This window comes from Aulonocara stuartgranti, assembly GCF_965226115.1.
Source record: "Aulonocara stuartgranti genome assembly, chromosome: 11".
Classification (NCBI taxonomy): Eukaryota; Metazoa; Chordata; class Actinopteri; order Cichliformes; family Cichlidae; genus Aulonocara; species Aulonocara stuartgranti.
Window position 1 is genome coordinate 4,326,401 of NC_138947.1, and position 20,432 is coordinate 4,346,832.

General features: G+C 42.3%; 1 protein-coding gene across 6 annotated transcripts in view; it reads left to right on the forward strand.

Annotated features, from left to right (window-relative positions):
- ntrk1 (neurotrophic tyrosine kinase, receptor, type 1) overlaps window positions 1-20,432 on the forward strand; it is an 82,684-nt gene that overhangs the window by 44,495 nt on the left and 17,757 nt on the right. For 4 of the 6 annotated variants that reach the window (XM_082551907.1, XM_082551908.1, XM_082551909.1 and 1 more), the window contains 10 exons: window positions 984-1,132; window positions 3,693-3,835; window positions 4,437-4,578; window positions 7,006-7,332; window positions 9,442-9,456; window positions 9,566-9,624; window positions 9,713-9,815; window positions 11,748-11,903; window positions 16,828-16,958; window positions 18,841-19,013. In XM_082551907.1, the coding sequence (XP_082408033.1) occupies window positions 984-1,132; window positions 3,693-3,835; window positions 4,437-4,578; window positions 7,006-7,332; window positions 9,442-9,456; window positions 9,566-9,624; window positions 9,713-9,815; window positions 11,748-11,903; window positions 16,828-16,958; window positions 18,841-19,013 (1,398 nt within the window). Of the gene's footprint in view, window positions 1-983; window positions 1,133-2,457; window positions 2,607-3,692; window positions 3,836-4,436; window positions 4,579-7,005; window positions 7,333-9,441; window positions 9,457-9,565; window positions 9,625-9,712; window positions 9,816-11,747; window positions 11,904-16,827; window positions 16,959-18,840; window positions 19,014-20,432 lie in introns of those variants that run through there. The other 2 variants (XM_082551910.1, XM_082551906.1) reach the window with 2 other exon arrangements.

Consider the following 20,432-nt stretch of genomic DNA (forward strand, 5'->3'; position numbering starts at 1 on the left):
TGGAGCTGATGCAGGGGCTGTTCTACGCTGGTTCCTCTTCAACACCAGCCTGCAATTGGAAACATTTTTCCAATTGCAGGCTGTTGATTCTGTTCATCTGGACGTAGAGTTTTCAGTGGGTTAAACGTTTCATAACTAATCCAAGTGACTTCTTCACATCATGTTTGCATCAAGACAATTTCATTCTGTCTCATTAGTTTAAATTCATTTAGTTTCTAGACTAGATATTCTTATTTCACTTAGTTTTTATAATTTGAAAATAGTTTTAGTTTAGTTTTTATTTAGTTTCAGTGTTAGTTTTAGCCCTTTAAATTATTATTTCTTATTTTTGGAGGGCATACAGGTGTAAAATGAGTTCATTTGTGGATTTCACCCACTTTACTTAAAGTTGGGCTGCAAGTGAGCTGGTCACTCCTGAACTAGCAACTGCCCAGTATAATATGGTCATGTGACCAGCATGTCAGGCCACAGTGACCTCATGGCCCAGTGCTGTTCCTGCTGTTTCTGTTTCTGATGAGAACTTTGGTCAGTTATACTTTTGCTGTTAGCTTTTTCTAGCCCAAGGACAGAGGTGTTATTCAGCATGAAACTAAACTAACCTGGGAAACAGTCTTTGTGCTACATCTATAACTACACGTCCTTAATTGTTGATTCAATTCAGAGGTGAACATATTTAGATATTGTAAAGTTAACTGCTTCTTTTCTGAGTTGATTGTCCTCTTTCAGCATGTAGTTTGTAAGGTTCCTGAAAGTATAGAAGCTTGTCTGTACGGTTATTTTCTAATTAAAGATAATTCTTCAAGGATTTATATCAATTATTTTATACATTCCTTGTCATGCACTTGTATTAGAAGCTTTCAAATGAAACACTTGGAGGGTATTTGTATATAACAGTGAGTTAAAACTGTTTGCATGAGGACTGAACGTGTTTTTGATTCATGTCTAATAATTTCAAGTCATTGTTTGTTGGTTTCTCTTTTCAGCGTTTTGAGAGACAACCCTCTCATTTGCTCATGTGAGCTCTACTGGCTGAAGCAGTGGCAAGAACGCGGTGACCTGGATAACCAAATGTTGTCTTGCTTGTCCGATGGCGAGAAAATGTCCCTTTTCAATTTGATGATAGAAAACTGCAGTGAGTATGCGTTTCATTGTTTCTTGTTGAGAAAGCTGTAAAAGGTTTGACACCAGTCAGCTGTTATGATTTAACACAAGCCAACAGGTTTTATGACATTACCAGTAGTTTATTGGCAAGTCATGCTACACGTGTGCTGGTTGCACACGTGAGATCTGGTCAAAGGTTTGGGTTTTTGTTTTTAAAAAAAATAATGTTCTCACCTCATGCGCAGTTAAACCCTGTTTGCCAAAGCGAACCTCAGGCTTCAGATTGTTGTAAATGTTCGATTTTCAATATTTTTCTCCGTCCTTCTGCCTGAGCTCACACGACTCAGCACTGATTTCCTTGTATGCTCTGGCTCTGCCATAGATTTTAAATAAAAGATGGACTTAGCCACAGTGATGTCACCCAGTGGCTTCTAAACTCTGCATTTTGAAGCATCCACTTAACTTTATGGCCGTCACAAGTCACCATATTTGCACAAGAGGATGAAGTTATATAGACTTTATGAGCACATTGCACAGCTACACAGTCCTGCTAAGTAACAGTAACTATTAAGACTTATTTCAATAAAGCTGAAACACAAGCTTAAAAAATCAGACTCGCTGCCATAAAAACAAGGAGATGCTTGCATGTATTTATGTTTTATATCCTTTTTAAAAAGCTACTTTTATTCCTTCCCAGTTGGGAGGTTGGGAGTCACCTTACTACCATGACAAATATAGACCCTTAATCCTAATCTTATTGGATAGTCTGTACATCACTATTACCAGTCACTATTCATTGGTAATTACATAAATAAGTAGAGCATAAGACTGCCTGTGAGAATCAGAGCACTCAGGCTGATAAAGGTAAGCCTCTACTTAGTCAAATGGGTCAGTTATTAAAAATGTAGACTTAAATAACTGTTTGTGGTTTGCCTAAAAATCTTTATTAGTGCTATGATTTGGGGTTTCTAACTATGGGAGTCTATAGTGATCGTCTAGATCAGGGGTGTCAAACTCAAATACACAGTGGGCCAAAATTCAAAACTGGAACAAAGTCGCAGGCTAACGTTAATATTTATTGTAATATATTTATTCCTCCAGATATAAGAATGAATCTTTTCTTATGGACTCAAACACGTTTTGCTGAAAAACTGAATATCGAACAAGCAAAACTTAATACTAAACAATATATATATTAGCTGTATAATACCAGTAGGCCAGCTCTAATAGTAATTTGGTATGGCTTCGCGGGCCAAATGTAATTAGTCTGCGGGCCAAATTTGGCCCGCGGGCCAGAGTTTGACACCTATGGTCTAGATTTTGGAGCCAGTCTCAAGTGGCCACTCGAGGAACTGCACTTCTTGGCACTTGAGCCCCAAATTTTGCTTCTTGTGCTGTGTGTGAGATGAGGAGGAAGCCAGGCGAGGAGCAGCCAGTCAGAAGAAATTGGACTTTTTATGAGGTTGAACACCAGTCGAGATGTGCTGTATGTGAGAGCCAACAGAGTAAGATCACACATAAAACAGTCTTTAACTGCACGCTTACTAGTAAAAGTGTACTGTCTCATTGTGCCAGTATAATAGGGTAGCCTTTTAGAGCGAGTAAGAAGCACCTTTGCCTAATCCAGTATTTCTGAGAAGTGAGAATGTTTCTTAGAGAGCGTCTCTCCTGTGGACTACATGTGAGAAAGGTCAACTCTTCTCCAACCTGATTCTTCAGAAATTCTCCACAATTCATGTGTGAAAATGACACAAGATAAAAAGCATGTTTTAAATATGTGAATAACGCGAGGCTCAAGTGGAGCCCCTTAAAAGTTGCAGAGCTGGAAATGCGCAGCCTGTAACACGACTTATGGATTTTTCTTTAGGGCAGAAGTTGAAAATGTAAGAACTTGTTTCATTTGTATTTGTTAAACCACATGTGGTGGAGATTTATTTTGTAAAGTTCATCAGATCGGGGCGATCATGGCTCAAAGAGTTGGCAGTTCATCTTGTAACCGGAAAGCTGCCGGTTCGAGCCCCGGCTTGGACAGTCTCGGTCGTTGTGTCCTTGGGCAAGACACTTCACCTACCGCCTACTGGTGATGGCCAGAGGGGCCGATGGCGCGATATTACAGCCTCGCTTCTGTCAGCCTGCCCCAGGGCAGCTGTGGCTACAACTGTAGCTGCCTCCACCAGTGTGTGAATGTGAGAGTGAATGAATAGTGGAATTGTACAGCGCTTTGAGGGCCCCGAAAAGTGCTATATAATTTTTTAATCATGTTTTGTAAGCAGTATTTGAAATAATGCATCTACTTCAAATTGTCTTGAAAAATAATATGTTTTTGTTCCTATTCAGGATATAAAAGGCTGCAAAAAAGCAGGTACACCAAAATGTGGGGAAGAAATTGGCTCAACATTGTTGCTCTAATCACATACAGCAGGAACTTCTTGTTGCCAGGAAACATATGAGAGATTTTGTCCCTGTGCTGTTTTTCTAAAGAGCTTTGAAAAAAAAGAGGAGGAGTTCAACTCTATACTTAGTTGCACCATCACAACAGCAACCTGTGTTTATTGCTATGTACTCTCATGCTGTCTGTCCTGCACTCTCAGGCCTGCCTGAGGTGAAGATTACCGCCTCACAGGATAAGATTCTGGAAGGAGGCAACCTTACATTCGTATGTGAGGTGGAAGGAAGTCCCACTCTCACCGTGAGATGGCAGACCGAGGCCCTCCACTCTCACTTTTTTACCAAGGTAGCTGAGAATTTTCAGCATGTGCTCAACAAATACAAAATTAGTTTTTCTTTGTTTTTTTAAGATGTCATAGTTTTTCCTCTTCCTATGATCCCCGATGGACTGGATGATGCTCAGATCAGAGCTCTGTGTTATGAAAATTGACTTTCTACTAGTTTTTTTTATTAAATTTAAAAAGAAATTTTTAAATTTAGTCTCTCTCCCCAACCAGATGCGACAGATGGCCCCGCCCCTCCCTGAGCCTGGTTCTGCCAGAGGTTTCTTCCTGTTAAAAGGGAGTTTATCCTTCCCACTGTTGCCAAAGTGCTTGCTCATAGGGGGTCATCTGATTGTTGGGTTTTTCTCTGTACGGTCTACCTTGAGGTAATTGCTGTATCATTGTAGTCAGGGTTTTTACATTGTGGTTCCATTTCTGATCTGCTGTAAAGCTCTTTAGATCAGCTACATTGAGCCTAAAGTGACATAAATCACCTTCAAATGCGGCTCTCTAATCTATTGATCCATACTAGAGTAAATTGGGTCTCATTTCATCGTTGTAACACGTATACCTCCAAGCGATGTATTTGTAGTTAAACACCTTGTCTGTGTGTGCCGGCGGTAGCTGCAGGAGAGCAGAGACTCTGCGCTGGAGCTGGTCCTTTACCTCACCAACGTTTCCTCCAAGGACAACCTACACAACCTGACTTGCGAGGCCGAGAACCAAGCTGGGCCAGGGGAGAGGATGGTGCAATTGGACATTGAGTGTAAGTGCCTGCAAAATAAAACCGAGCTCTTGAAAGCTCACAGGCTCAATACAAATCGTCGGGCTTAATGGAGGTTAGGGCGAGAGCACACTGGGGCCATTTTCTAGTGCAGGCAGGGTGGACAGCCAGAGAAAGGGAAAAACGCACTGCACTGATTTCTTCTAAATGCCCCTTCTACAAATACGAGTATGTACCCACCATGCTTCTAATGGAGCTCTCTGTCACCTGCCACTCACTCTGCCGACTGGTGAGTAGTGTTAAAATAGTATAAGTGAAGTGCAGCGGGTATGGCTTGCTTTTTAATGCAGGGATACAATGAGAGGACAAAAGAAAGTGAACTCACCTCACCTTGCTCTTAAAGAACTCCTTCACCTCATGTACTTTTAAATTACACTTGCAGCTTGACCCTGGAGGTTTACTGTTGTTTTCTCCTTTCGGATGCATTAGTGCATCTGGAAGTTGAACAATGAGGAATGACAGCACCCAGCGGTCCCACTGAAGACAGAGTCAGATGCATTAGTGATACATTACTGACAATACTACCCAAACAATATCATATATCACCAACTCAGTGACACTCATTAGAAAATAAAGCCAAAAAGAGCAGGGGCGCCAATCAGCTGAGGCCAAATGCACAAGCATCAAGGGACAGATAATGAGCATCAGGAAAATGAGGCTGATAACCCGTGCTAAGATCTGATTTGAGCCTGTGCTAATGGACTTTTCCCTCCTACACCGGAAAACCGCTTCATCCGCAGTGATTGGCAGTCTGTAAATGCGTTAGTGCAGCTAATCTATCAACATCGGCCCCCCTGGTGGACGGACACTCGTTAACCGCTAGCCCTTTAATTATTCTTAATTACCTCCCAGAACAGTGGGTGTTTACTGCTGAGTGGCTCTCTGTGCCATTGATTCATGGTACTTGTGTGGCTTCCCTTTCATATAAAAGAGCTTTTCTAAATTGTGCTTTTTTTTTAACTTTAAGTCTGAAAAGGTGAAAGCAAATCATCATTTTTGTCAACATCTACTGTCCCAAAAGATGGTGTCTTGCCTGCAAAGCATCCAGTTAGCACCGACTCTACCTGGACTGGGGCCAGAAATCATTTATTGTGTTTGCCATGTTTCACAATGTTCATTGTATAATTCTGCAATGATCTGATGTCTGAGAACTGGCAGGCTCATTAAACATAATTCTAGCCTTCCTTTTCACCCCTGCAGTGAAATTGCTTGTGTAAGATTAGCAGAGGTCGCTAATGGATGATTAGTTAAATGTGATAAATAGCACTAATTTTCACTCGGTGTAACAGACTTTAGCGAGCCCTCGGTAAAGAGACGAATGCCTTGGTATCTCCTTAGCGCAGCACTTTCTGGGGTTGGGTCACGGGTTAAGAGCAGCAGAATGACTCGTGCACATCAGGGGTTTCTGCAGTCGAGAGTTGTGTTCGATCTAAACAAAGCCATTTCCTGTAACTTCACGTCCAGAAGAGCTTCCAGGTAGCATTTGTGGTCAGGGGCACGACAACGACCAGGATTTCATTATTCATAGCAGGTCAGCGCAGGTTTGCAGTGCAGATGGAGAGCATTGATTCTTGGAAACTCAGAGGCAACCTATAGAGTACTGACCTGCTTTGTTATGTGTGAGTAAAATGCACATTCAGCATAAAATCAGGGCTGAGCATATATAATTATTATTTGACTGTAAGTGTATCTATGTGTATTTCGTGGGAGAACTTTTTTAGTATGGGCAAAGTTGCAAGCATAGACTGTATACAAAAGATGGACATGACCACAGGTCGAGTGTCTTGTTATTTTTTAAGTCAGGGTTGGCTTTGATAACTTTGATTGATATGTTGGTTGCAATAATAAGACTTGAAACAAATGATTGAGACCTTAAACTTGTCAGTAAAATGTTAATTTGGGTCATAATTTAAGTGAGCTGTAGCCTACAAAATCTGACTTCCTGACTTTCATCCAGAGAAGTTCCCAATGAGGTAATTTCATTGGTTAATCTTTCTCTGATTGATTGTTTTGCCTATGACTGAGTGTTTTAAGTCAGACGCAAAACCACAGAGTCTTTATAGATGTATTATATTATATTATGACTATGTTGTATATAATATTAAGTGCTTAGCTGAAAGACTGGAAACGGGTGGAACCAACTAGTCAGATGCAGTAGAACTGAGCTAAGCTAACTGTCTGCACTACACAAACATGAGGATTGAGTCAATATTCTCATTGAACTCTTGCCAAAGATTTATTTCCCAGACTACCTTTTTTACTTTCTCAGTTGATTTTTTCCATCTAAAAATACATTAAATCAAATCACCAGGACACCATAGACAGTTTTTGAGCTCATCTTTTCTTTAGAAACTCATTTATGTCTGTGCTCTGCTACTTCACAACTCAAAACTCTGTGTCTCCTCGCAGTTCCAGTCAGAATAATCTTCCTGAATAATGCTGTGCCGCAGCACCACTGGTGTTTTCCGTTTGCCGTGGACGGCAATCCCGAACCGAACATCACCTGGCTTTACAACGGCAAGAAATTAAACGAGACCAGATACATATACACGCAGCCCATCGTAGATTCAGGCGATGGATCGGAGAAGCACGGATGTCTCTTCCTTGACAAGCCAACCCACGTCAACAATGGCAACTACACTCTGATTGTGGAGAACAAACTGGGAAGAGATGAGGCCACCGCACTTGGGTTTTTCATGCACAACCCCTTTGACAATTTTGAGGGGGTAATTCCATGTGAGTTCCTGTTTTGCTACTCTAAACTAAACTACTCACTGATTACTAATTATCTCCTAGAGTCATGTCTCACTTGGCGCCATCTTGAAACATCTTGAAAGCCAACTCTGAGCACATTATTTGGCCAGTTATTTTGAGGCCTTATCCAAATGAGCCGGGACATAAAACCTGGATGTGTAGAATTATATGTTTTATTAATGATAAATGCTACTTTAAAAGTTTGCTGATATTATACCAAAATTGTAAAAGGTTCTAATTCTGCTATCTTTGTAATCACTTAAATGTTATTAATTAAAGTCATTAGAAGTTGTTCATCATCCTGTAATATCAACTATAGCTGCTGGGTTTCCCTATGGAAATCACATTAAATCCATTACCTACCAGAGATGAAAGAATTTGCAGACATCTTAATCATCACGTGTAGAATAAATATCTTTAATTCATCTCCAGGTTTTCTTTGCATTATAAGTCACTTTAAAAATCAATCAAGTGAACAGCGTATGTGCCCGTGCACTGCAGTGGAAACCACTGATTACCAGCCTGATTCCTAGATAGGGAACCAAGATGACCACCATCATCTAGAGAGGAGGCATCTACTCTTTCCTGGTGCCAACCTGTCACATATGCAGCTTTGTGTCTTTGGTTTAAGTTTGAAGGAAGAAGAAGGGCATGCCTTTTATTTTGAGCAGTTATGTTATTCATGGAGGTAACCTGCTATCATTTAATTTATTGTTTTGGCCTTGGCCTACCCTGACATTAATTTAAACTCCCGCTTTTGTGGCTCTGTGATCAATAAATACAACATATATTATCTGTGGTTCTTGTGGCTGCTGAGGGCAAGGGAGATGGATGCCTTTTATATTGTGTCTTGGCTGCCCGTTGATGGGGTTTAACAACAAGGTTGGAGGAAAGTCCACTGGCAACCATACTGGAAAAGCCTTCAGTCAGTTATTTGGACGGTTGGTCGCTGGGACATAGAAAACTGTATAGAATCACCACAAACTACACATGGAAGCCCCAGGAAGCTTACATGTGCAAAAATCTACATCTACCTACGTCTTTACTATGATTATCAGCATCGGCTGCAAAGATCACAGTTGAGCGACAGCCACGAGGCCGGTGGCATTTCATACGCTGAATGTGAGACGTCAAATCCAAATGGAGAACGCAACATTGCATTCACAGGAGGGTGATGAAAATATATAATATATAAGAAATAATAATAGAAATAATCCAACCATCCATCCATTCGCTACCGCTTATCCTTTTCAGGGTCGCGGCTCCCAGCTGTCATAGGGCGAGAGGCAGGGTACACCCTGGACAGGTCGCCAGTCTGTCGCAGGGCTAACACATAGGGACAGACAACCATTCGCACTCACATTCACTCGCACATTCACACCTAGTGGCAATTTGGATTATCCAATTAACCTATCCCCACAAGTTGCATGTCTTTGGACGGTGGGAGGAAGCCGGAGTACCCGGAGGGAACCCACGCAAACACGGGGAGAACATGCAAACTCCACACAGCTGGGATAGGCTCCAGCGCCCCCGCGACCCTGAAAAGGATAAGCGGAAGCGACTTTATAGTCTTTATATCTATATCTATATCTATATAGATAGAGAAAAAATATATATATATACATAACTAACAATGCAACAAATGAAGAGCTTAATGAAAACAGAATGGAGAAAATGATATGAAGTGTTGATAAAGAGCAAAGGTATCATCTGGACTTAAGTGTGAGTGAATTATATAAACTGTACGATGATAGTACCAAGTTATGTGCTGGGAATTCATAGCAGTGCTCAAGGTGTGTTATTGCCCTTCAGTGTTAAAGTGATGAGGAGTGAAGAGGGAGCACATTAGATATCTGACAGAGACAATAATGTAAGTGTCACTTAAAACTAATTGATCGTCATACTAGTTCTGGGGATTCTTTCTATGTCGTGAACTGAAAGGTGTCGACCTTACTGCATTGTGATTCAGTGCTTGATATGTAGAAATAGCCAAACTAAACAGAGTGAATGCACCGTGAGAAGCGCATGTTGCATCATGGTACTCTGTGCTGTTTGCTCATAAATGTGTTTTGTGCTTTTCCCACATGCAAGACGTCGTGGGTCAAAGTAAGTGTTCAGTTGATTTTGAGTCTATAAAATATCTCAGCATGTCCTTTGAACACTGAATGGAGATCTACGTGTCATTTTATTTGTTGCTCTCACTCCTGCCCCGCAGGTCCTACAAACAAATCAGACATGGACGTCACAGAAAACCCGGAGAGTCGGATGTATTTGGTGCGTCTGTGCCAACGCTTCTCAATCCCAATGCAAAAGCAGCAGCTAATGAGTGTTAGTGACTGAAAATACAATGTTTGTTTGACAGGTGTATGTGGCCGTGGGTCTCGGTGTGTTTGCTTGCAAACTTCTGCTCATCATGGTTTTGGTTGTCTACAAATGTGGCCATCATTCCAAGTTTGGAATTCACAGTAAGTTATTTAAGTTTGACTGCAAGCTTGAAATTAGGCACGAAAGTTAAAGGAGAAGCCTGATGACACTCGTCTTTTAATTGGAACTGCAGTCACAGACAGTAATTAGCTCTAATTAGTCTAACGGCTATTTCCATAATAAGAATCTTAGCTCTGTCAAAAGATTTAAAAAAATAACTTAATGGGGCTTTTAATGTTCACTACTTATTGTATATTAAGTCTGTTGCTTCATCGTGACTGGAGAAAGGTGAAAAAGGACTAGTTATGGTTTTAGTTATTCCCTAACCTGCCCGAGAAACTGGGCATCTAACCCCAGGATATAAGAGCGATATCAGGCTTCTCACCTATTGTGACTGTATCGCGCATGAATGACAAATGTCAATAAATGATATGACTGGGACAACTTTTGTATTAAAAGGAGTTTGAGAGGACTGAGTGAGCTGCACCTCTGCAGCTGCCTGCCGCTCATCTGCCTGAGGTTAGCAGCAGACTTACACATGTGCCTTATGACAAGTCAGTGATATTCATTTCCGCTCAGAATTAGACTCCTTCCTGCCACTTCAGTCACCTATAATTTGGTTTCTAAAGGTTGAAAACTTTTCCCAGATGTGTTGCAAGACTTGTATTTCTTTCAGTAACAATGTGCTAAAAGGTTATTATGTTTTTTTTTTACTTATTGCAGAAACATGTTTTCATACTCGAACTTTTAGAGTCGAAGGGAGAAATGAAAGTAAAAGCTTTGGTAGGAAAACACTGACGTGCTAGAAAATAAATGAATTATGGAAGGAGGTAGGTTTATGCCTTGTTGGCATGCTGTCAGACATCCATCAAGAAAAAGTGACCACAAACATTACACAAACGGATTGTGGTCACATGAAGCACAGGCTTTAATCACATGGTTTTTCTATAATGGACAACAGTAGCTCTGTTTTATATATATATTTGCATCTATGAAGATTGCATTCATTGCTTCCATCAAAACACACCTGGATCCCCAACCAAACACTTTGTTCAGTTGTAACGGGAGAAAATTGTGAAGATTTTTAAAAGTAATATAGATGTATTAGAGTGAACGGAATCTAAGGCTTTACATGATTTTTCTATGCGCGCCTCTGAAGAATGTATATGGAATAAGTCAAATGTTCTGCCAAGTAACTGTTTCAAATCACAGATGGTTCTGTCAGTCTCTTAAAAGGTAATGCACAGGAGAGACGGACTAATATAGGATTTCCACTGAGCTGTAACTTTGCTCGCAGGCAGCCACTGTGTCGGCTAAAGTGCCTTAATTATTGCACAAGAACGGCGGCAGAAACCTCCCCTGGCCACCGCCACGGGGTGAGGGCCATTAAAGGGGATGGCTGGATGGATGGCTGGATGGATGAATGCAGGAACACACACACACACACACACACACACACACACACACACACACACACACACACACCCTTCTCACTCTCAGAGTGCCTAAGTGGCCCTGATTGCCTAAGTGGACCCTGCTCCCTCTTTCCTTCCTTCCATCGCTTCTGTGCTCTCTTATTGTTGTTCCATTTTCTACCATGTTGGACTCTGGGGGTTCTGTGGTTTGCCTTCCTAAGTGAGGTTTTACAATTTGGACCCCACTTGTTTGGCTTTTAATACGCACTATAGTCGGGAGTTGCTAACCGCCCAGGCTTCCTGTATGGTCATATTTTTTTCACTTCAGTGTGCCCTGATTGCTGCATGGTTGATGATGGTGATTATTAGAGCTTGTCATCATCTGTCACCATGGTACCAACAAATGTGCATCCAAGTTAGTAATAGTGAATGCCAGTTCCTCGAAAGGAAAAATGGGTTCTGAATTGCTTCTTTTGATGGCTGCTGCAATCACAGATGGTTGGAGACTGATTAGGTCTCATTTCTCTCATTTTTATTGGCTTTGCTCCGTTTCATTAGGATCATCAGTTCTGGGGAAGGAGGATGACCTGGCCGTGTCACTGCGCTTCATGAACTTTGGTACCAGCCCGCCTTCCTCCGATGAAGACTCTGGCTTGTCTAGCTTCGTAGAGAATCCACAGTACTTCTGCAGCATAATCAAAGACAAAGACATGTGTGAGTGCTTGCTGATGAACTTCTGTAATGTTTTATTTGAATGTCACAGAAAAGTAAACAGAATTGTTGAAGTGTAGTTTTACTGCGAGCAGGACATAGAGGCTTTTTTCTGATGAATCATATTTTATATTAGATATTTTTTAAGAACATCATAACCAACATAAGACTAAAAAAATACATGCACGAGCTTCTCATGTTCCTTCTTTATGATGTTGCAGTCATTGGGAACGGCTACGTCGATCACTACGGCCGTCTTCCTTTGTTAGTCTACCACCACTATGTGTGGTTGGTTAGCCACCACCATTTTGTCCATGTCCGTATATATATTCTCCAGCACCCCATACACACATATATATATACACACATATATGTATACGTATACATAAAACACCCAGCACGCCCCTGCGGGCGGTTTATCCTTCAAGCTCGGGTCCTCTACCAGAGGCCTGGGAGCTTGAGGGTCCTGCGCAGTATCTTAGCTGTTCCCAGGACTGCGCTCTTCTGGACAGAGATCTCCGATGTTGTTCCCGGGATCTGCTGGAGCCACTCGCCTAGCTTGGGAGTCACCGCACCTAGTGCTCCGATTACCACGGGGACCACCGTTACCTTCACCCTCCACATCCTCTCGAGCTCTTCTCTGAGCCCTTGGTATTTCTCCAGCTTCTCGTGTTCCTTCTTCCTGATATTGCTGTCATTCGGAACCGCTACATCGATCACTACGGCCGTCTTCTTCTGTTTGTCTACCACCACTATGTCCGGTTGGTTAGCCACCACCATTTTGTCCGTCTGTATCTGGAAGTCCCACAGGATCTTAGCTCGGTCATTCTCCACCACCCTTGGGGGCATCTCCCATTTTGACCTCGGGACTTCCAGGTTATACTCGGCACAGATGTTCCTGTACACTATGCCGGCCACTTGGTTATGGCGTTCCATGTATGCCTTGCCTGCTAGCATCTTGCACCCTGCTGTTATGTGCTGGATTGTCTCTGGGGCATCTTTACACAGCCTGCACCTGGGGTCTTGCCTGGTGTGATAGACCCCAGCCTCTATGGATCTTGTGCTCAGAGCTTGTTCTTGTGCTGCCATGATTAGTGCTTCTGTGCTGTCTTTCAGTCCAGCTTTGTCCAGCCACTGGTAGGATTTCTGGATATCAGCCACCTCCTCTATCTGCCGGTGGTACATACCGTGCAGGGGCCTGTCCTTCCATGATGGTTCCTCGTCTCCCTCCTCTTTCTTGGGTTTCTGCTGCCTGAGGTATTCACTGAGCACTCGGTCAGTTGGGGCCATCTTCCCAATGTATTCTTGGATGTTCGTTGTCTCATCCTGGACTGTGGTGCTGACACTCACCAGTCCCCGGCCCCCTTCCTTCCGCTTAGCGTACAGCCTCAGGGTGCTGGATTTGGGGTGAAACCCTCCATGCATGGTAAGGAGCTTTCTTGTCTTTATGTCAGTGGCTTCTATCTCCTCCTTTGGCCAGCCTATTACCCCAGCAGGGTACCTGATCACGGGCAGGGCGTACGTGTTGATGGCCCGGATCTTGTTCTTACCATTCAGCTGACTCCTCAGGACTTGCCTGACCCTCTGCAGGTACTTGGTGGTTGCAGCTTTTCTAGCGGCCTCTTCATGGTTCCCATTCGCCTGCGGGATCCCCAAGTACTTGTAACTGTCCTCTATGTCTGCAATGTTGCCTTCTGGTAGTTCAATCCCCTCAGTTCTGACTACCTTCCCTCTCTTTGTTACCATCCGACTACACTTCTCCAGTCCGAACGACATTCCAATGTCATTGCTGTATAGCCTGGTAGTGTGGATCAGTGAATCGATGTCTCGTTCACTCTTGGCATACAGCTTGATGTCATCCATGTACAGGAGGTGGCTGACAACTGCTCCGTTCCGTAGTCGGTATCCATAGCCAGTCTTGTTAATGATCTCACTGAGGGGGTTCAGGCCTATGCAGAACAGCAGTGGGGACAGAGCATCTCCTTGGTAGATCCCGCACTTGATGGTGACTTGTGCTATGGGCTTGGAGTTGGCCTCTAGTGTTGTACGCCACATCCCCATTGAGTTCCTGATGAAGGCTCTTAGGGTCCCATTGATCTTGTACAATTCTAGGCATTCCAGTATCCAGCTGTGGGGCATTGAGTCATAGGCCTTCTTGTAATCAATCCAGGCAGTGCACAGGTTGGTCAGTCTGGTCTTGCAGTCTCGGCTGACTGTTCTGTCTGGTGTTTTGCGCCTCTGGTATTCTTGCCAATTCCTTTCTGTGTCCCGCTCATGTATTGACCCATGTGCCTGTTCATCTTAGCCGATATGATGCCTGACAGGAGCTTCCATGTAGTACTGAGGCAGGTTATTGGTCGGTAGTTGGAGGGGACCGGTCCCTTCTTGGGGTCCTTGGGGATCAGGACCGTCCGGCCTTCAGTTAGCCATTCCGGGTGTCTCTCGTTAACTAGCAGCTGGTTCATTTGTGCTGCCAGACGCTCGTGGAGTGCAGTCAGCTTCTTCAGCCAGTAGGCGTGAACCATGTCGGGCCCTGGTGCTGTCCAACTCTTCATACTGGAGACCCTTTCTTGGATATCTGCCACTGTGATGGTTACTGGACCCTGTTCAGGGAGGTCGCTGTGGTCTGCCCTCAGATCCTCTAGCCACTGAGCATTGCCGTTATGGGTTGCATCCTTCTCCCATATGCTCTTCCAGTATTGCTCCGTCTCCAGCCTTGGTGGTGCTGTTCTCTTATTGTTCCCTTGCCACTGAGAGTACACCTTTGCTGGTTCTGTGGAGAACAGCTGGTTTATTCTCCTGCCTTCTATCTCTCTGGTGTACCTCCTCAAGCGGCTGGCCAAGGCTGTGAGTCTTTGCTTGGCAGTTTCCAAGGCCTCAGGTATGGACAGCTTGCTGTATTTCTTAGGCACCTTATTTGTCGCACCTTTCTGCAACTCCGTTAGTTGGCTAACCTCCCTCCGTGCTACTTTGATCTTGCCCTCTAGCCTCCTTCTCCATGGAGGGTACTGCCCCTTGTCGCTGTTCAACTTGTAGCCAAGCATCTCACTGATCACTGTTGCCGTATTGTAGATGAGCTTGTTAGTGTCGGTAATCGTGGTTGTAGGTATTGCCCGTAGTGCTGCATTAACATCATCTAGCAGACCTTCTGAGGGTACTTCACGTAATCTTGGTAACCGGCTACGGGGGATCCAGGTTTCAAGCTTGGCCATGATCCTATTTTTCAGGTCAGTTCCTCTCGCACTCAACGATCCTTCTCCTATCGCACTTGGGGCTATGTACCCAATCTCGGGTGATGATATCTCCCCCCTGACCTGGCGTCCTGACTCCTCCTTGCCGTAGCATTTGTGTTGTACCTCGTCAATCTCTAGCTGTGAGAGCAGTCCCTTCTTTCGAATGTTGGAACACTGAGCTACTAGTTGTTTCGCCGTCATTGTGGATGTTGGGTATCGAAGAATCCATAGGTCCCTCATCCTATTCATGTAGCCCCTTCCGCCAGGGTTACTTGCGTAGTAGCATTCCAACAATGCCCTGTTTTTGTCTCTTGCCCACCAATGCCTTCTTGTTCCAGTAGCCCACTTTTCGTCAGGGTGCCCTGGTTCCTCAACACCTGACGCGGACCTTGTTGATCCGGGCGACGTCCGAGCCGGCATGCCTTCATATTTATCTGTCTCGCTCATATATATATATATATATATATATATATATATAGGCCTGAATATAACTTAGTCCAGAGCAGGTTATGTTCAATAGATATTACATATCTAAAAAAATTTAAATCTGTTTTTATTTATTCATTCCTTAAGGAAATTATGTAATTATTCTTACTTTTAGACCCTTAAAGATCACCATGACTCTTCTTTGTTTATTTTTAATATCATAGTTTTATCTTTCTTTTTAAAATCTGCTGCTCTGCTTCCAGTCCATCAGTCACACTGGTGCGATGCTTCCAACACCAACCCTTTCATGTGAACTCACATGTTGGGAAACTCTGGGTTGACCTATTGAGTTGATAACCACTTTTGTTTGATTGCTTAGCCTGACCTACAATTCTCTGGATACCGTTTGGCTCTAAACACGTCTTGTACTTAAAGGCAGTAACGTACGACATGAGTAGCTACAGCAGTTTCGCCTTTAAGCTTAACCCTTTAATGTCTGGACAGCAGCCACTGCATTCTGTCAATGATCTCAAATATGTGTACGTCTGAGGAGGCGAGTTGTTTGTGTTGTTTGTGCATTTATGCAGTTTTGAAAATGAAATTCCAAAATCACACCATGTGTATTTTGCATTGACGTGATTGTACATTGCTAAGACTGGCTGTAGTTCAGACCGGGCTTAAATTTGTTCGAGGGGCTTATGTGAAGTCCAATTTAAAGACCAGTCTTAACAAAGGCCAACTTTGAAGTTAAGACCAGGCTTGGTAAAAACCAGCTGGTGGATACGTCACACTATCTGCATTATAGTTTAATGGAGTCCCTCCACTACCAACCCAAAGACACGGACCACTTTTCATTTTAACACACCTGACAGAATTGTGCAGATTCTGAAATAAATCTAACTCAGTGTCACTTCTCTTTCGAGTGCATGCTCTCTACTTTGTTTTGCTTTCAGTTTCTGCCACTCTCACCCTTCTACATTTATTTCACTGCCTTCCATCGGCTGCACCAGCGAGCCTTAATTTTCCTGGTGATTATGCTGGATTATTTGGTGTCAGACAATGTTGAGACTAACAAAGGGCTTTGTGGTTTACTCAGACTTAAAATGTCTTTGTGAAAGTTTTCAGGATTTCGGATTATTACAAATTGCATTTAAATTTCATCCTGTCTCTCAAAAAAGGAGGATTTATGAAAATATTGTATGATATGCTTGAGGTGGATAATCTTTCCCCAGAATTCTTTTAAGTCATTTGTGTTTTTATGATCTCAGGTGTCCAGCATATTAAAAGGCAGGATATTGTTTTGAAGTGGGAGCTGGGGGAAGGAGCGTTTGGCAAAGTCTACCTGGCAGAGTGTGCAAACCTCAGCCCCGACAACGACAAGATGCTCGTAGCCATCAAGGTGAGTAGCTGCCAAAAAAAAAAAAAAATCCTCTCCGCCGTTTTTAAAAGGTAATTTAACCATTAATCCGGCTTTGTTCATTGGCATCGGTAGTGAAAATGTCAGCAGTTAGCATGAGGTCTGAGCAGCAGAGCAGAGCATGTTGAAGTGATTGACAAAACTACAACGCACAAAAAAGATTATTACTGCAGCATTTGGCTTTTAAACCTCATCCTGGTGCTTTTACACATGACTAGCTTATTTAATACAATTGAGCGAAACATCAAGTTCCTTTTTTTTTCTATGCAAACGGTAAAATTCACTGTTCTCATATCACTGGTTTGCAGTTTGAGACTTTAGGACAATATCTGAGAGTCAGTCTGCTTTTTATCCTACGCTATGTTAAAAAAAACAAAAACCCTAAAGTCCTCATTAAGGCTCTCAGCACTAACAAACATGACGCTACAGGGCACTTACAGTTAATACTCACATGCTGAAATTACATCCTGCGGTTTCAGAGAGTTGTTTTTGTTTAAGAACAGTCAGCTGATGTACTACGCGGCTCATGTTACAACAGGTTAATGCAAACCGCAGCGGATTAAAAAACGCGATTATATGGCTCAGCTCAGATTTATCATCCCATTAATCAGACGTATGCTTTTATAACACATCGTCAATGAGCTGAGGAGGGAAAGTCAAGGCCCAGACAAAGAATGAAACTGTTTTTAAAATGTATGAACCACACAGTCTCCTTTTATGCTCCACACTGTCTGTTGATTTTGGAACTTTTGAAATTTTAAAAGGAAAAATTTACATTTTTATTTTTCACCTGCACTAGCTTTGAACTGTGACACTAACTGTCACAGTTCAAAGTCATTTGTATTTGTGTGTTTTGCTATAAATCCAACACTCTGCTTTTTATTTATTTATTCTTTTTTAATGCTTTTCTTTACCCCTGTCTAAAAGCTCAAACGCAGTCCCTGACAGGCTGTGGCAGGTGTCAGAATGACAGAAGCAGAGACGACTTTAGCCAACAAGAATAGCAAAACTAACATATGTCTGGGAACATTAACTTTACTTTCTTTGTTTTTTGCTCCTTGCAAACAAAATATCAGATCAGCTGCTCTGCTCACAGCCGGAGCTGCTGGTCTGAGGGATCCACTCATGACATCACACAGAGCCAAGAACAGAAAAAACTGCCTCAAGTCTGATATGTTTGACCAAAAAATGAGGAAAACCATAAAGGGGTCATTTTAAATAATGAGTTAACGTTTTACTCTCTCAACCCGACATTTACTTATTTTTCTTTATGTGCAGAAGTATTATTCAGATATTTATTACAGTTCAATAAGTTAAAAATTAAATCTAAAAATGCATTTTTATAATGCCAGACAGACTGAACATCCTCATCTTTTTTTCACATTTTTCCTTCAGAGATATGGTGCCAAAATTATATCACACGACAGTTTCACAAATTTTCAAAATATTAAGTCTTCATATTCTCTCTCTCTCTCTCTACATATATATGTGTAGAGAGAGAGGGGGGAAAGAGCGAGAGAGTGTTGTTGTATTGTCATATTGTCTTTATAAAATAATTTACAAACAAAAATAAAAACAATAATAATTACATTTAAGTAAAGCCTCATTATTATGTCATAGCAAATGAATACATTCAGTTGTTTGTCACATAAGTAAGTAACTAATATTATTTCCTTAGCTGTGTGATAAGGAGGCAGCTGTAACATCACAGTAAAGAAGACTGAATTTGAATACAGTGTTGTTCATTTTTGACCCCCCAAAAAAGCAGTAAATAAGGACCAGAGCTGCAGCTGAGTGCCTGGTCAATTTACTACAATATAGCTTCTAGTGTTATTGGAAAAGTACAATCTGCACGTATTCACAGACTCTGAAGGACGCAAATGAGTCCACCCGGCAGGACTTCCAGCGGGAGGCGGAGCTGCTGACGGTGCTCCAACACCAGCACATTGTGCGGTTCTACGGCGTCTGTACCGACGGAGAGCCGCTGGCCATGGTGTTTGAATACATGAGGCACGGAGACCTGAACCGCTTTCTTCGGTATGTAACAGTACAAACTCCACATCAGACCATGCCTGCTGAACAAAATGCTGATCCTTTCTGTGATCATAAAGTGTGTTGTAGATTTTCCCAACAAATATTAGCCTTTGAATATGTTCCTCGTCTGTGTGGCTCAGAAAAAGTACTGGATGAAAGGCAGCAGAGGCGGCAACAAAAGAAGTTATTACAAACACCTCATTGCCTTTTTTCACAGCAGACTCGTCAGAAGCCCCGAAAATCTCAGTAAGAAAGTGTCTCAGCGAGCCATCAAAGTGTGACAGTGTTACAGCAGCAACACAAACGGAAGCAGATAAATATGATTCAGTCATCACTAAAGCTAAGATGAATAGCTGATTAATCAATTATTTGATTAAGTAAATGTTTTATCCTTGATTAATTGCTGCCATTTACAAGCTGAAGTATTTTTAAAGAGCAAGTGCTAAAAGAAAAACTGTTTCTGGCTGTGACATGTGAATGTTTGCTGATTTGTTCGGCTGATTTACTGCATTTGGAAGGTTTGTAGGTTTTTTCACATGTTGCTATGTTTCAGACTCATTTGATGCTTGATTCAGCTTTTACAATTATTTCATCTAAACTTCATAAAAGACTAAGAGAGTACTCATACCCTCCCATTAGTACTTGGATAAAGCAGTTTGTCATTGAATTCATCAGGAGATCAGATTTGCCCTTGTGTAAGAATCATTGAGGTGAATAGTATGAAATATTGATACATTTATTAGTTTTTTTACTAATTTCACTTGATATCAAAGAAAACTCTACTCCCCCAGAGTTTCGTAAGCTCTCTCACATTGTCTCTCCAGATAAGGAAAGACTTTATGTGTACACACTGTCTGCACTGTGCTGATGCTGCACATCATAAAGCCAAAACACCCAGAAACATTAGCAGGCAGAGGTCATCACTGTCCCAACGGTTTCACTGGGACTAGTTTTTTATTTTCAGGCCTTCACATATATCGAGACCCTCCCAACATGCGGTAAAAACTGAAGCCTTCTTTGAACAATTCTACAAATTTGGCACAACGTTTTGGAGGTTCCTGCTTTCCTTTTTGGGAGAATTGTCCAAGCTTTGCCAGGCAGCTCAGTGAGTTTTTGAGCAGAGATGCTTCCGGCACACAAAACTACTTCTGTGTTTTTCTGACTGCTTTGGGGAAATGTAAATCTTCCCCTCAGCCTGAGAGTTTTCATTCGAGATTACTCTCTGTTTTTCCATCTTTACCTTTATCTTGTGTGGGCTGAATAGGTATGAATACTTATATTATCCTGGTCTTGTTGCAGACAGAAACACTGTTAAGCTGCTTTCACTGTTTGACTATAGGGATAGTGTTATTGAGCTCAGCTTTTGGCTTCCTCCGCATGTGCTGATGGGAAATGTGGCCAAGTGGTTCAGTCTTTGTTTGA